Source organism: Nelumbo lutea, chromosome 8 (assembly GCF_056320005.1).
Source record: "Nelumbo lutea isolate HS-2025 chromosome 8, American lotus-T2T, whole genome shotgun sequence".
Lineage (NCBI taxonomy): Eukaryota > Viridiplantae > Streptophyta > Magnoliopsida > Proteales > Nelumbonaceae > Nelumbo > Nelumbo lutea.
This window is the reverse complement of record NC_142691.1, coordinates 9,359,693-9,374,631: the sequence shown is the minus strand read 5'-3', so window position 1 is coordinate 9,374,631 and position 14,939 is coordinate 9,359,693. Positions and strand designations below refer to the sequence as shown.

Sequence of the window (14,939 nt, the reverse complement as noted above, 5' to 3'; positions counted from 1 at the left end):
TTGCTTATTGCGTTTGCCTTGGAGTTACAAAACTATATTATTAAATTATTTCCAAATCAAATCACTGCATCCCCTTCGGCTCAAAATTAAACGGGATACAAATTTTCACCCAAATCAGATTGCATCCTTTTATTCGTGACCATGATTTTTATCCTTATTATTCCTTACCTCATGCAAAATTTGCACTTTAATTCTATCGGTATCTTATATAAGGTAGGATTACATCATACAAACAATATAACGTCAGAAGTAAACTAGAATTTATACTCAACCCAGTTGCTCTCAATTGTCTAGTCTCCAACCAAAACTACCAACAACATAGCTCATCCCCCGCCAAGTTTGTGTTTGTGACTCTTAATTTCCCATTAACCTAAATTGAAATCAAGAGGAACTTCTAATTCCTATAACGACTGGCCTTCTCTGAAGCTTTCAGTGACATTGATTGTGACAACAACTTATTCCAATCTCACTTTCTCACAAGGAATTACTTCTCAACTTAAGCCTTTCTCGGTAAAGATTTTTTTTTTTTTTCCTTGTTGTGATGGGTGTAGCCGGGTCCCTTACCTCCTTTAGAAGGTCATTATGGGCACAAAGGTCCAGCCTCCACCCCTTCACTGCCTTATGCTTCATGATGATATCCACCGTTCAAAGAAAAATGGTCTTTAGCTTCTCATCAGCAGAGCAGGGATGGAAGTTGAGGGCAAAGAGGGTCCAACTTCAATGGATCTCCATAAAAGAATTAAATAGAATTTGTTCCTCCACTTTTCTTCTTGTGGGTTCTCTCCACTGACCACAGGAAGCTCATCCACAGTACTCCACAACCAATGTTAAAATGGGAGGGATTCTTCTTCCTCATCTTGCCTTCAAATGCTTATAAGCTGCAGTCTGCAGAAGAAGGGTTCCCACTGAATGAAGAAAGACACCTAAAGAGTAAGCCTATGATTCTTGTTAGACATGAGAAAAATTACTTGGTGGCTCTGTTCATGCTACAAAAATCTTTCCTGCTTTGCATAATAGTATTATATGCATGTCTTGGAGTTCATGATACATTGTGTTTAAGTTGTTTTGTCTCAGGAAATGGATAAGTGTGCTTGTCGTCCCAAGTACCCATCTCATTGGCTGGAAAACATAGAAGAAGATGGCCCTGCAAGCTGGGTCTCTGTGAGATGTGTCCCTCCTGAAACACCCACAGAATCCATGGAGTTTCTTTCTAGGTCATGGAGCCTCTCTGCCATGGAGCTCTCCAAAGCTCTTAAAAAAACCACTCTCCAATCTTACGTCCTTGATAGTGCTCCCTTGGCTTCCAATGGTACAAAGATGCAGAATTCGGACCCTACTACAGCTTCATTCTCAGTTGAGAGGACTTCGACAGAACTTGTAAGACCCCCCTCAGTTCATTGCTTTCGCTCATACTAACTTATTTGAACTCGGTCATTGGATCAGTAAAAAGAGCGAAGCTATAGACTTTTTTTAGTTCTCTGGTTCATAGTTATGCTTTCAAAGTTGATTATTTCAATAATTAAGGGTCAAATATATTGCTTTCAGAGTGACCTTTCCAAAGAAAGGGAGATTTCTCCTGACGTTGGATCCTTCGATAAATTCAAAGTAAGTATCAATAAACTCGATTATTGATAAGGCCATGGCTACTTCCAGTCACCTGGTTTTTTTATGTGTTGTCTGTTTGTCTAATGTGTTATACGGTTCATTCAACAACTACCCACTCTACAACCACGTGTTGGTAGCCATCCATCCAATTTCTCCAAGAGAGAGTGAGGATACGAAGGTACTAGCCTACTAGGATCTCTCTCTTTCTCTCTCTCTCTCCAACATAGACACAGAATTGCAGTAATAAAAGCAAATTAAATCATACAAAATAACAAAAAGTAGTACTCGTAAAACTGAAATTACAGCCATTGCTGCGACGTGAAGGTGCCAACTTGTAATAGCACGCTTGCTCATCCTAAAAAGGGGTAAGGACTAAGGAGTGAAATTGTGAGAAAGGAAAAACCTGGATTGCATAGACCATTTTTTGTATGAAATTCCACAAGGCCTCTCCTTGAAGGCTGTATGGTTAAAATGTGGAGTGTTCAATTTTGCCATCAAATTTTCAAAACCTGGAGTTACTGAGAAAGCCTTCAATGTAATTAGGAGACTCCAATAGAGATTTCTTTTTCTTTTCTTTCTTTTTTTTTGGCTATCAACTCCAATTAGGATGAAGAAACATATCTACTTGCAACCAGTGAGAGCTACTAAGGTGGTGCTTGATGATAAATGCTGAAACAGGGGCTAAACGTGGTTTGCGGAAAAGATTTCAAATTTTCGCAACTCCTCTCTTATTTTCCCAATGATGAAACAAGGGCATTGGGGTGATTATTATCTCCAGGCGGCCAGGCCCCATATACAAATCATTTTTAAATATTGAATCCTTTATCCGTTTTACTTTCAGAAAGGCCACCTAAATTGATGAAATCACAAAAATTTAAAATAAAAAGGTTGATTAATTTGTATTTGGAAGATGGCATGAATGCTTTTACAAAACGTTGATTTCTTTGCAGAATTTACTTCATCAAGCACTCCATTCAGACTTTCTCTCGAACCAACAATTACTCAAAAATGGGGTATCATATTCGTATCTACCCATCAGTGTATCGTGTTAATATCATCATCTTTGTTTTGATTGTTTTTATCATCAGTCATCACCATCATCATCCTTATTTATTATTATCATATGGAGTTTTCTCAGATATATAAGAGCGCCATGAGAGCAAAGACAGTGGGTAGATGGTTGAAGGATCAAAAGGAGAAGAGGAAGCAAGAAATGCGAACTCAGAATGCGCAGTTGCATGCCGCTGTCTCTGTGGTTCGTGTTGCATCTGCGGTTGCTGCACTAACTGCAGCAAGTGCAACAATACCAGACACATCGGCTTCCCTAAATAACATTGCTTCAAAGACATCAGCAGCCATAGCATCAGCTGCAGCACTTGTAGCATCTCATTGTGTCGATATTGCTGAGGAACTGGGAGCAGATCATGATCAGATATTAGCAGTGGTAGAATCTGCTGTTAATGTGAGGACCAGTGGCGACATCTTGACCCTCACCGCTGGAGCAGCCACCGGTATCTCAGATTGTCATCTCCAACCGAACAAACTTCTCAAATTCTTTAAGGTGATGTTTGGCATCTATGCCATTTTCTGAGAAAACGGTGCCACATCAGAGAAAGTGGTGTTTCAAACAACGCCTTCTTATTTGGTACCATTTTTCCAGAAAAAAAAATATTGCTTGCTCCGGAACACATCTTAGAAATTAGGAAATTATAGTCTAGAGCAATGCCAAATTCAATGTTTTCTAAGAAAACAATACATTGCTGACATCATCTTAGACGTTGGATAATATAAATCAATGCTGAACACATTACTGTCAGTACTGGTACTAAACAAAACCATTACTGCCAGCACTGGTACCAAACAAAACCAGTGTTGTTTTCTTAGAAAACACTTATGTGGCAGCACTAGTTCCAAACAAAAAATAAGCACGGTTCTCTAAGAAAACAATACTTACAAGTTACAATTCCATATGCCCAACACCATTTTTATAAGAAAATAGTGCAATGTTCCCAGCACGGATGCCAAACACCTACTGTCCTCCTAAACTAACCAAAACGTTTTTCAACATTTGTGAATTTTTTTCTCCTCTAGATTCAGTGAAAAGTAAAAAACAGAACTTCCATTGAAAAATGAGAATCCCCTCTCAGGCTTCTACTTTTGCTAAAACACCCCCTGAGTTCGTGGCCTTACATGTATTGCAGTAGCCCCACCAAGAAATCACTTCATCTAATTCAAGATGGGGTCATAACAATAAATCAAAGGCCTTGATTTAGTTGTTTAGCACAGGGCTAGGGCTAAGACACTGTCATAGCAAATGTGGGTTGTTCCCTCCCCACATACTCTACGCAGTGGATCCAATTCAGAGAGTTAATAGAAGAGCAAGACTATATCTAATATCTGAAATTATTACCTGATGGATAGGAAAGGTTGCCAAAACTTGATAACTTTATGTAAGAATAGCGTATCTGACACTCTTTCTCTGCCCCTGTGTACCTAAAGTGATGGCCAGTTCAGTTCCTGAACTTCCTCGTCAGGAGTCAAAGAGAGAAGTTACTAGTATACTAATATACCATCTCCCTGCCAGTGCTATCTAATGTAACTAATAATTTCTCATTGCAGCTTTGAGAGGAGCTGCAACTCTCAGAGTGAGACAGCAGAAGGGTAATTGGACCTCTGCACTTCCTCCAGTTGAGCAACAGCTTGGGGATGACAAGGAATTTGAAATCTCAACGTCACTGCATTTTGTTTACGGAGGGGGAGAGCTTCTAAAACGTAATAGAAAAGGTATATCCCCCAGCCCGAGACCGGATTCAGTCTTCACAAAATTTGTCCCATTCTCACAACGCTTGCGGCTGTGCATTTGGAGCATCACTGAACTTATATTTTTTCATTCATGGGGAGATGCTCCCAATGCAGGGCTGCAAGTGTTGTGACAACGGTGTGAGGACAAATTTTGTCCCCCATCCATGCCTCCAAATTGGATAACTCTATCATCTCTATGTTACACCAACATCTGCCCACACTCTCACAAGCCACAGTCGCTACAACCGATTTATTAGCACCAGTGACCAAGCCAATCAGCACCATCGAATATGTAACCGTGTTGATGCTACTCCAACGAAGGTTGCCAGTTGAAAAGAGATGCAACTCAATTCAACCAAGCCTTGGTCCAGCAAACAGAGATATGGCAAGGCTCATCAAATGATTAAAAAGCCTAATAACGGTTCATGAATCATGATGCTAATGTGGCACTCTCAGTAATTTCATTTTTATTTGCAGGAGCTCTTCATTGGAAGCAAGTCTCTTTCTACATAAACTCAAATTGGCAGGTAAATCCTTACAGAACAGAATGAATTTGATTATTTCCAAGTTGAAGATGCTATTAGTGTTATAAATTCAGATAATTAGAATGCTTTATAACTAGTGTAATTGAAACCCGGAGAAACCATAAAATGTTCTTATGGATCTTGTAGAAACGATTTTCCCTTTCTCCTTTCTTCCTTTCTTCCTTTTTTCCTTTTTCCTAATAATGATTAAATTACTGGACCAAATTATTGCAGGTGATAGCTAAGATGAAAAGCAAACACATGGTTGGAACATTCACTAAAAAGAAAAAGTGTAAGCCAGGCCAAGATACCACGACCCATTAATACCTCAGTTTTTTTATCATGCTTGTCATGATCCTGAGCCTCACCTTGCTGCTTTTCCAGGTTTGGTGACTGGTGTATGTTGTGACATCCCAGCATGGCCCGAAAGAGAAAGGGAAGAAAATGGAGAGCAGAGAGCTTACTTTGGGATCAAAATAACTGACAGGTTAATTGAATTTGAATGCAGAAATAAGTGTGACAAACAGATGTGGATTGATGGAATACAGAGAATGCTAGATTCCAGCACCAATATGATAAGTTAAGTAAGAAGTCAGGGAACTGGACATGCTGGAAGACTATTGACAAGATTTCAACTTCACAACAGATAAATAAATAAATATATCAAACTTTCTAATCTCTTGTCAATCCATTGGCTAGAAAGATGTTTATTACAACACTTTCTACATCAGGCAAACCGATTTTATCTACAAAAAGGTTGATGTTATCTCTTATGCAGTGCTTGTGGATTAATCAATTTGGCAGTGTCAGCTTTTAATGGACAAACCCATAATGAATCTCTTCACTGATTCAGCCACGGCAAACATGGTCATATGATGACATTTCCAGAGTCACTCAAGTTCTTTCAGAAAATCAATGTTATCAACAAAAACCTGCATGAGGAAGAAGAAATGACAACGGAGTCAGAGAAAAATGAAAATACAGAAAAGAAAAGGGAAAAAATTTTAACACAAGCATCCTTAAAAAAAGAAAAGAAAAGGTAAAAGGAAAGGACCATATAGATATTCTTAAATTTTAAACAAAAATATTTGAGTTTACCATTAACTGATTTTAGAAAGAAGCAATAAAGATCCATTACCCGATATTGGTCCAAGCTATCTGACATCTTGTGAGGGGTGGATGGCATACAGACCTAATTTCAAGATTTTTCCCCCCACAAAGTGGCTGCTCTCATATTCAAATGCATTTTCTCATGCTTGTCAACCCAAGATTTTACCTTTGCACCAAGCAATGGCTCCTAATTGGCTAACAGATGTAAGAGTGAAAAATGTACAAAGCTCTTGTGAAGAATCATATAGTTGAAAGGCATTTGTGGACATATGTGAATGTGGGTTAGCTTGGTCTCATGAAACTAGGGAGCAACTTGGGTGGGGCTTGGGTTGAGGATTTGTTAAGCTTTGAATGCTATCAGCCCGAGGGCCTGGGCCCGATGCCGTGAAATTCTTCAAATTAGGTACCCAACTTGCATCCCTACATAGAACACTAAGTACCAAGACCAAACTCTATTAGCTCTGGGCCTCTGGCAAGTTTAGCTTGAAAACCAATATACTGTTTCCAAGCCAATATAGAAACCTTTTAATCTTTGGTTCAAAGGAGTTTCTATGCCTACTAAATTGGTTGTTGTCTTTCCTGTAATATTGCCTCCATCCACTGTTGAGAATTCAAGTAATTTTCAATATATTTTAAACTTCCAATACTAGTGCATAATGATTTGCATGATCTACTGGTGAGTACTCAATCTTAGTCCCATGCTAATAAGATTTAGCAGTCATGACAAACATATGCCAATTAATGAACAGGGGAAGGATCTGCAATTCCAAGAATGGGGGTTTAGGGATCAGGCCTGTGAAAAATATCAGCACAGCCATGCAGGGGAAGTGGTTATGGAGATTTAATGAACAACCAAATAGTCTACGGAGAAGATTAATAGTGGCCAAATATGGGTCGAGGAGAAGAGAGTGGGATATGGAAGAAGTCAGAACATCCTATGGGTGCTCTATATGGAAGGCAATTCAAAAGTCCAACATCAATTTATGAAAGGAATCAAAGATGAAGTTGGAATTGGCCTCAGGGTGCTGTTTTAGAAGGATTTATGGCATGGTGATGGAAATGAATATGTTTCCTGATCTATTTCAGATCTCAGTAAACAAGGATGCACTTGTGGCTGATTGCTTGGAAAGACAGAATGGTCAGTGTATCTGGAACCCTCAATTCAGGAGGAATCTAAATGATTGGGAGGTGGTTTCTTTGGTAAGGTTATTTCAAGTATTGGATGAAGCAAAGATAGCGGAGTAGGAGAGGACAAGAGGAAATGGCTCTTCGAGAAATCTAGCACCTTCTCTGTGAAATCCTTCTCCCATAGCTTGTCTAAGGAGGAGCCTTGTGACTTCCCAAGTGACAAAATCTGGAGCAGATCTGTTCCCTCTAAACTGGCTTTCTTTGTTTGGTCAGCAATGCTGAACAAGATTTTAACAAAAGATAATTTAGTTAGAAGAGGTTTAGAGGTGGAGGATTTGGGCTGCATCTTATGTGGAATCTTCTAGTCATTTGCTGATTCACTGTGACTTTACCCGTTGGATTTGGATGAAAGTGCTGAATTTGTTTGGGGTTAAGTTGTGCTTCTCTGCTGATGCGAAAGGATTTATAGCAGCTTGGACACCTGAAGGTTTATCCAGGGCTGGAAAGGTAGCTTGGAGTATCCTTCCTGCAGCAGTTTTTAGGGTAGTATGGGGTGAATGAAATAACAGGTTGTTTGAAGGAAGACAAACTCCAAAAGAAGAAGTTTTTAACAGAATTTTGGGAATGATACACTCCTGGTTGGCAGTTAATCACCTATTAAAAAATAGGCATATGTCTTCCTTTTTTGATTCAGACTTCCTATTTGTAAGAAATCTATAGTCTTTTTTAGTTTTTGAAGGACTGGGAATTTGTGGATATCGGCTTTCCTGCTGTACAGTTTCTCATTGTACAGAGGATCATTTGTATTTTGGCTTTTGATATTAATGAATGACTTTACCTTATTCTCATAAAAAAAATGCCAATTAAGTCATCAAAGTAAACCTCTAGGAGAACATAGTCAGAAAGACAAGATATCAGAGCATAAGCAGATATAGTCAAATATGTAAAAGCATCAAGCCAATACATGAAAAATAAATAAACATACTGTTTTCCATCCATCAGGATCCAAGCAGGCAGTAATTTTGGTGTTGATGCCAGGTAATGGCCCAGGTTCTCGAGTGACCTTCCCACCACACAGTTTAATTGCTTCAGCAGTCTTATAGACATCATCTGTGCTTATTGCTACCTAAAATGTATTACAGTTCAGTTACAATACATGCACCCAATAAGACCAATAGGGAACTAGAAACAACCTCACTAGAAAACAGATGCATGCAGAAGAAAATATTATGTGTTCATGTGTACGTAAGTATATAGTTACACATGTATATTATGGCAATAGCACCCATAAGAAGTGGCTTGTTGCGAGTTGAAGAGGCTAGGACTGGGGGTAGACCAAAAAGGAGTAGAAGTAGTAAATGATTTAGGCACCATTGATTTAACGGTGTATATAGCATTAAACAGAAAGGAATGGAGAAACAGGATTCATGCAGCTGGCCCCATATAGTTGGGATAAGGCTTGAATGATGAAGATGATGATAATGCATATTATGGCAAGAATGCCTACAGTGCATGCAGTTTAATGTGTACATGGTGAGGCAAGGGATCATTACCTGTGCATAACCATTTCCTTTGTCATATTCAGTGACTCCATAATTATATGTCAACTCCAACACTGCATTTTTATCTTCAGGACCATAGCCCATCATGGCTATTGTATACTGAACAGTGAGAAAAATTAATAATCAACAACCAGAAAAAAATGATGTAAACGATGACTTGAGCTAACATAATTTAACAAATTCAAGGACCACCAGCCACTGAACCACCACTCATCCCATTCAGAAAGGCAAGCTCAGGGACAATGGTTCCAAAATCAGATATTCTTTGCAACTCATTGATCCAAAAACCTATTATTCCTCTTCTTGGATGTACAAAAAGTTGAGGACTCAGTCTCAGCATTTTCTATTTACCTTTATTCATTAAGTTTTGTATACTGTGCAGTTATGACCAGAGTGAAACAAACATGAAATCTTAGTACACTTGAGGATAATCTAAGTAAGCTAGTGAACTGAATAGCATGAAATTCTAGTGTACTAGAGGATATAATGCCCACACAGACTCACTTAACTGCAGTCTACAAGTCCATCACACTAGGGCTTGAGTATGGTTTCGTAGTGTGATGTATGAGTGCCAAAAAGTCTATTTATTGGTATAATGAACCTAGACATGGAATACTTGAAGAGATGGAACAACAGGTAGAGGATCTGATAGACCTGATTAAGGTATGGGTGGTTCATTGAGCCTTAATTAAAGAGAAATCCAAAGAAATACCATAAACTCTCTATTGAGAAAATGGTCCACTATTGACGGTTTTATCTATAGAAGGTTACAAAGAACCTAATCATGGACTGCCCCAGAAATGGAAAGCTAAAGCTAAACTTTGATGAATGTACTCTTTAATAGCTGAGTTGTCATCTCTCCTTCAAGGATTCAAATTAGCATCCTCTCTTAAATATTCAAATTTGGTAGTGGAAGGTGACACCAAATGGTTGTTTCATGGTTCTCTTCAACAACATCAGGCCCTTGGACACTAGGAATCTGATTAGCGAAGTACAGCCTTTGGGAACCAACATGACTTCTAGTTCATGTGTCCCTAGAGATGCCAACAGCCTTGCTGATGTGCTAGCAAGAATTGGGACTGCAAGAAATACTCTGGTATGGAGGACCCCAAGTAAGGGCTTGATTTGCAATGAAGTGCGAAAATTGTGGTAGCATGATGGGGCAGCCTATGGCCTTATTTCTTTTTGTATTGATTAAGTCTTAGAAAAGAAGCTCTCTACTTTTCTTTCACAAATGAAGCTTTTTGGACCATTAAAAAAAGAAAAACATGAATGTATGGATTCCATACATTATGTTAAAAGTGGGCGATTATTTTTAATATTTGGACCTGCATCAATCTAGGATGGACTTGACCCATTTATGTATGTAGAAGTAGACATTATGTTAAAAGTGGGCTATTATTTTTAATATTTGAACCTGAACTTGCCAAATAACTTCAGAGCCCACTAAAAACTAGATATAAACAAGACCAGCCAAGTCTGAGTTGATCCCCGTGCCTACAAGTGCCTAAGTTTCATTTTATAATGGTGAGCCTGAGATGAGTTGGGCAAAGCTCATATGACTTAAACCCCCATATGCACATACTCATTTCACAATAAATACATAAATGATTCCTTGATTCATGAATAGATGCAAAAATGTATGTTATCTAATCTACCAATAACTGGAAGATGTCAAATTACCTTATACTCAGGATTATCCCGTTTGCGGAGAAGTTGCATGCCAAAAGCCTATAATTGCAAAGAACACACAGTGTGAGGCTATAACTGCAGAACTAACTAGGGACAAGGAAGTACTTTTTAATTCCTTCCAGAGCAACACAAACCTTCTCATAGAAATTTATAGAACGATCAAGATCACCAACTCGAAGCATTATTTGACACAGTGGCTCGGGTGTTGGTCCCCTTTCCAAAAGCTCGAATTTGTAACCATCAGGATCCTCGACAAAAGCAATTACTGTACTACCACCTTTGACAGGTCCAGGTTCTCTTGTTACCTTCCCACCCTTAGCCTTTATGAGATCCACAGTCTTGGCAACCTATGAAAAGAAAGAAGTATACATAGGAAAATTTTAATGAGTTCTAGGATTGCAACTAGAGAAACTTATAGCCAAAGAACTACTAGACATCCAATAATGGCATTGCTAGTGGGAAGTCACATCCAATATATCATAAGCATCAAAGAAAATCACTAAATTTATAATAAGGCATCACACATATATACAGAGAGTTCTAAATTCAGCCTTTTTGAAAAGGTTGACATGTTGTAGTCAGATGCATCAAGATATATTACCCTTTGGGCTTCTTCCACAGGATCAATGCCTAAAGATCTCCTTAGAAATCAATAGATCATAATTCTGGAAGCAAAACCAAAGTTTTCAAATTATCAGGAACTTGCTAGCAACATTGGAGATATTTCATAATTTAAGCTTTAAGGTTTTAATTATGCTTTCGACCAAAAAAAGGGTTTAAACATATGCAGTGATTAAAATGATTGCTACATTAGGGTGCCATCTGCATCAAGGTATGTAAATGAAATGTATATTGCGCTGCTTGAGATGATAAATAATCACCAATAAAAATGCTTCTATTTCAAGTTTTAGACACTTACATCCTCAACTGTAACTCCAAAATGGCCAAAACCAGTTCCAATGTCATACCTATCAACTCCATAATCTGTCAACATCAAAACCATTAACAACCCAAGTTAAAAGTGCATTCATCCCATAAGAAGAGAAATGAAGTGCGCTATAAGCATGAAGAGAAATCCCATTCGAAATTGTGTATTTCACAATTAGTTGGTTAAAAATTAATAAGATGGCTTACTATAAGTGAGTTCAATGACAAAGTGGGAGTCTTCAGGCCCAAATCCAAGAAAGGCATTTGTATATCTCTCCTCAGGTATGTCACGCTTCCGGAGCAGCTTCATCCCAAGACATTCTGTATAGAATCTGCAATCATAACATATTAACTAGAGCTTGAGAATAACTATGCATCATACGTCATAACCAATTCTATGATGTGATCAATGAAGCAGTACAACTAAAATAGACATACTTTATGGTCTTGTCCAAGTCCCCAACACGATAAACAACATGGAGCATTCTCCTCTTGTCCTTTTTGGTCCACTCCAACACATTTTCCTGGCTAACTGCAGTGCTTTCTTGTGTCATATTTGCAACTGTGCCAGCCTCAATGCTGTTTCCATCTGCTCTTAACATCGTAGGTGCTTTTATACCAAAAGACTGTGCCTGTGGAATTGCTGCATTGGCACTTGGCAGTATCATCTTGATAAGTGCATGACAAAACAATGTCTTTTTTTAGAGAAAAACAATATCTTTTTTATGATGCATATTGTTGTCATTGATGACAATAACAAGGGATAAACATGCATATACTATTATTTGTCTTATTTTGCTTGAATACCTATAGGACCCCGGCCCAATCATGCCATAGGCAGTGAATTAACCAAACTAGACCATTAAAATAGACATGAAAGCTCCAAGAATGAAATAGTGCAGTGATGCGAGACCAAAATTATTATCCATATAGCCACATTAGCAACAAGAAAATAATGAAATATAAACATAAACCAAGTAATTCAACATTATTAAAAAGTATCTTAAATCCATTATTTTAATGATTAGAAACAGCAAATAAATAAACATACTACTTCTGAACCACATAATTGGGTGGTAGTAAAAACAGTATACTAAATATCCAGGTTTAAGGTCAAGAAACTAATCGGACCAATCCAGTCCTTGTAGCTCTGTACTTCGTTGATGTTTATATGCGTTCAATTATAGCCCTTGCCCAGATACCCAATACCTATCAACGGTACAACTTTTCTGCCACCATTCACCCAAGAAAGAGGCCACCAAATTGTTCAGAACCTTCAGATGGATAACTAAGTGCGAAGTTTACCATCTATAATGTCAGCCATTACTTTCCACCGTGGTGACTACAGTCGCATTTCGTTAACCAGATTAATCTGTAGAAATCTATTTCAAAAGAAAATTAAATAAATAATCACTACCACACATCAAAGATATTGACGACAAAACTATTTATATTCATATAAAACTAGGCGATCTCTTATTAGTGTTTCCCCAGAAACCTTACACCTGTACCTATAAAGAAAAGAGACAAAAATCAAACCTTTCACAAGATCGAGGTTTTCTAACAGGCTTATTAACTCCAATATGAGAATTAACCAGTTGAATGAGTGTATTTTAATGGAACATTAAGGAGACATCAGACAGAAGGAACTGGAATCAATGGAACCCTAAAAAACCTTGAAAGTTACATCGAATACATTATACATCCATGTTATGAATGGTGGGCATAATTTAAAGCGAACCACGTGTAGATTCGGAATTCAATTACTGTTCGATGAGAACTACAACAAATCAGCGGTTTTGGGTGCTAATGATCCAAAAGTAGCGTTTTTCCCCTCCGGGAAGAGATCGAAAGCTACAAGCACTTACCGCTTCCAAGATGAAAGAGAGCAAGCCTTCGGGAGGGGTTATATGCTGTAAGCGAAACACCATGACGAGCATCCGACGAGCATCTGAAAGAAGAGAGAGAAGGGCGAAAGGAAGTGAGATTAAGGGACGAAGACGCCATGGGAAGAATCCTCACCACTTGTCTCTGGCGTTCTTCTCTTGCTGGTTCGCTCACTCAGTAGCTGCTGCTGTGTTGCGATAAAAGAGATATCCTTATACGAGGGAGAGAGTAGTAGACTTGTGAATATAATGAATTTCATTTTAAAGTTTGTACGGTTGTGTGCCTTCTTGTGGCCTGTGCCTGTACATGTGAGAGGAGATTCCACATTTCCTCCTCAATGGATATAGACTTTGGGATTGGGTGGTCATTTCACTGTTTGCACCCGTCACAACGAATTTCGATTTTTTCCTTTTTGTATGACATTGATTACAACCTTCTCCTATAACCATCAATGCTACCAACATGACACTACAGCCGTCCGTGCACATGTGCCTAGCGTTTTTTACTAACAGATTCAACTTTTAATTGATGATTTCCTCCAAAGCTCCAATGTTGTGGTGGTTTGGGAGAAAAGCTTTGGAAAGGAAATGGAAACGCAGGGATCTGCCACCCACAAGACACTATACACCATTGAGATGACATTGTAGCCGTATATTTAGAATATCTCTCCTACATGTCTCTTGGTATCTGTATCCGTTAGCCACTAAAGCTCAGTTTATGTAGAGTGCAAAACCTTTAATTTTATATTATTTTATATGTATTTGTATTGTATATATTGCATTTGTACTCCTTCCAAACCGAGCATAAGAGAGCGTTCTACAATGTGGAATTCTGAATTGTTTTTCTTGTTGTCAATTCTTAAAATAAGGGAAATTTGTATATTAGTATCGTGTACTTTGGTTTTTAGTCTCGTTGTGGTTTCCAAACTTTAAAACGTGCCAATTTAGTTAGGCCATGTTTGGGAGTGTTTAAAAATAAGTGCTTATTCAAAATAAGTGCCTATTTGGGCCATTAAGCACTTATTGGTATTTGGGAAATAAGTGCTTATTTTAAAAATAAGGGCTTATTTTTTAAGCTCAAATTTCCAACTTTTAAAGTGCTTATACAATAAGCACTTATTCAATTTTTTTCTTCCAAAATTATTCCTAGTTGAATTTTATAAAAGTACTATCGTGAAAGTGTTCTCATAAAAGGACTTTTATAAAAGTATTTTTGTAAAAGTGCTTTCATAAAAGTACTTTTATAAAAGTGCTTCCATAAAAGTGTTTTTATAAAAGTAATTTAATAAAAGTACTTTCATAAGGGTATATTTTGAAATTTTGAAAGAAAATGAAAGACAAATTAGTTACAAATGCTTATTTAAGTACTTATTGGAGAAAAAGACTACCAAACATACCAAATGCAAATAAATGCTTATTTGAATAAGCACTTGTTTTTAAGCACTTATTTTAACTTAAGCACTCCCAAACATGGCCTTACATTAACTAGCTGTTAAGTGGCATGTAAAAGGATATAAATGCCCTTCGGGTGTCATCTAATTTTCTTTATTAATAAGTTCTTTGCATTGGTTTTAATATGCGGAAGATGACGTCGAAAAAGGAAATATTGCCAAAAAATTGTCCGAAGAACGTCATACTCAATTTATTTTCTTTTTATTCCAAAAAACATCATCGTTACTGCTATTAGAAAATAGGTCTTCCAA

The 14,939-nt window shown here is 37.7% G+C and overlaps 2 protein-coding genes across 6 annotated transcripts; one reads left to right on the top strand and one right to left on the bottom strand.

Annotated features, from left to right (window-relative positions):
- The first annotated feature begins 616 nt into the window (after positions 1–616).
- On the top strand, positions 617–5,609 carry LOC148842588 (phosphoinositide binding protein). Of its 5 annotated transcripts, none has more exons than XM_088958102.1 (9): positions 617–930; positions 1,075–1,377; positions 1,546–1,605; positions 2,556–2,645; positions 2,744–3,116; positions 4,225–4,389; positions 4,885–4,934; positions 5,166–5,223; positions 5,316–5,609. In XM_088958102.1, exons 2-9 carry the CDS (start codon positions 1,078–1,080, stop codon positions 5,513–5,515), a joined length of 1,296 nt encoding a protein of 431 aa, XP_088814228.1. In that variant the 5' UTR covers positions 617–930; positions 1,075–1,077; the 3' UTR covers positions 5,516–5,609. The 5 variants fall into 5 exon arrangements, with proteins under 5 accessions (XP_088814228.1, XP_088814229.1, XP_088814231.1 ...); XM_088958103.1 differs by having other exon boundaries at positions 657–930; positions 2,556–2,618; XM_088958105.1 differs by lacking the exon at positions 2,556–2,645 and having other exon boundaries at positions 657–930.
- On the bottom strand, positions 5,396–13,774 carry LOC148842587 (putative lactoylglutathione lyase, chloroplastic). The gene is made up of 9 exons (XM_088958108.1): positions 13,219–13,774; positions 11,789–11,993; positions 11,558–11,682; positions 11,343–11,407; positions 10,558–10,770; positions 10,415–10,462; positions 8,723–8,830; positions 8,155–8,295; positions 5,396–5,863 (listed from the first exon to the last, which is right to left on the bottom strand). Exons 1-9 carry the CDS (start codon positions 13,355–13,357, stop codon positions 5,822–5,824), a joined length of 1,086 nt encoding a protein of 361 aa, XP_088814234.1. The 5' UTR covers positions 13,358–13,774; the 3' UTR covers positions 5,396–5,821.
- Positions 13,775–14,939: the final 1,165 nt, after the last annotated feature.

What these genes read in the sequence shown, in the direction of transcription:
- LOC148842588 (XM_088958102.1), top strand. Translation starts at nt 1,078, where the DNA reads ATGGATAAGTGTGCTTGTCGTCCCAAGTACCCATCTCATTGGCTGGAA. An exon ending in CACCGCTGGAGCAGCCACCG is followed by an intron (nt 3,117 to 4,224) that starts GTATCTCAGATT and finishes TTCTCATTGCAG; the next exon opens with CTTTGAGAGGAGCTGCAACT. An exon ending in TCTAAAACGTAATAGAAAAG is followed by an intron (nt 4,390 to 4,884) that starts GTATATCCCCCA and finishes TTTTATTTGCAG; the next exon opens with GAGCTCTTCATTGGAAGCAA.
- LOC148842587 (XM_088958108.1), bottom strand. Translation starts at nt 13,357, where the DNA reads ATGGCGTCTTCGTCCCTTAATCTCACTTCCTTTCGCCCTTCTCTCTCT. An exon ending in AAGGAAATGGTTATGCACAG is followed by an intron (nt 8,296 to 8,722) that starts GTAATGATCCCT and finishes AATACATTTTAG; the next exon opens with GTAGCAATAAGCACAGATGA. An exon ending in ATCCTGATGGATGGAAAACA is followed by an intron (nt 5,864 to 8,154) that starts GTATGTTTATTT and finishes TTCCTCATGCAG; the next exon opens with GTTTTTGTTGATAACATTGA.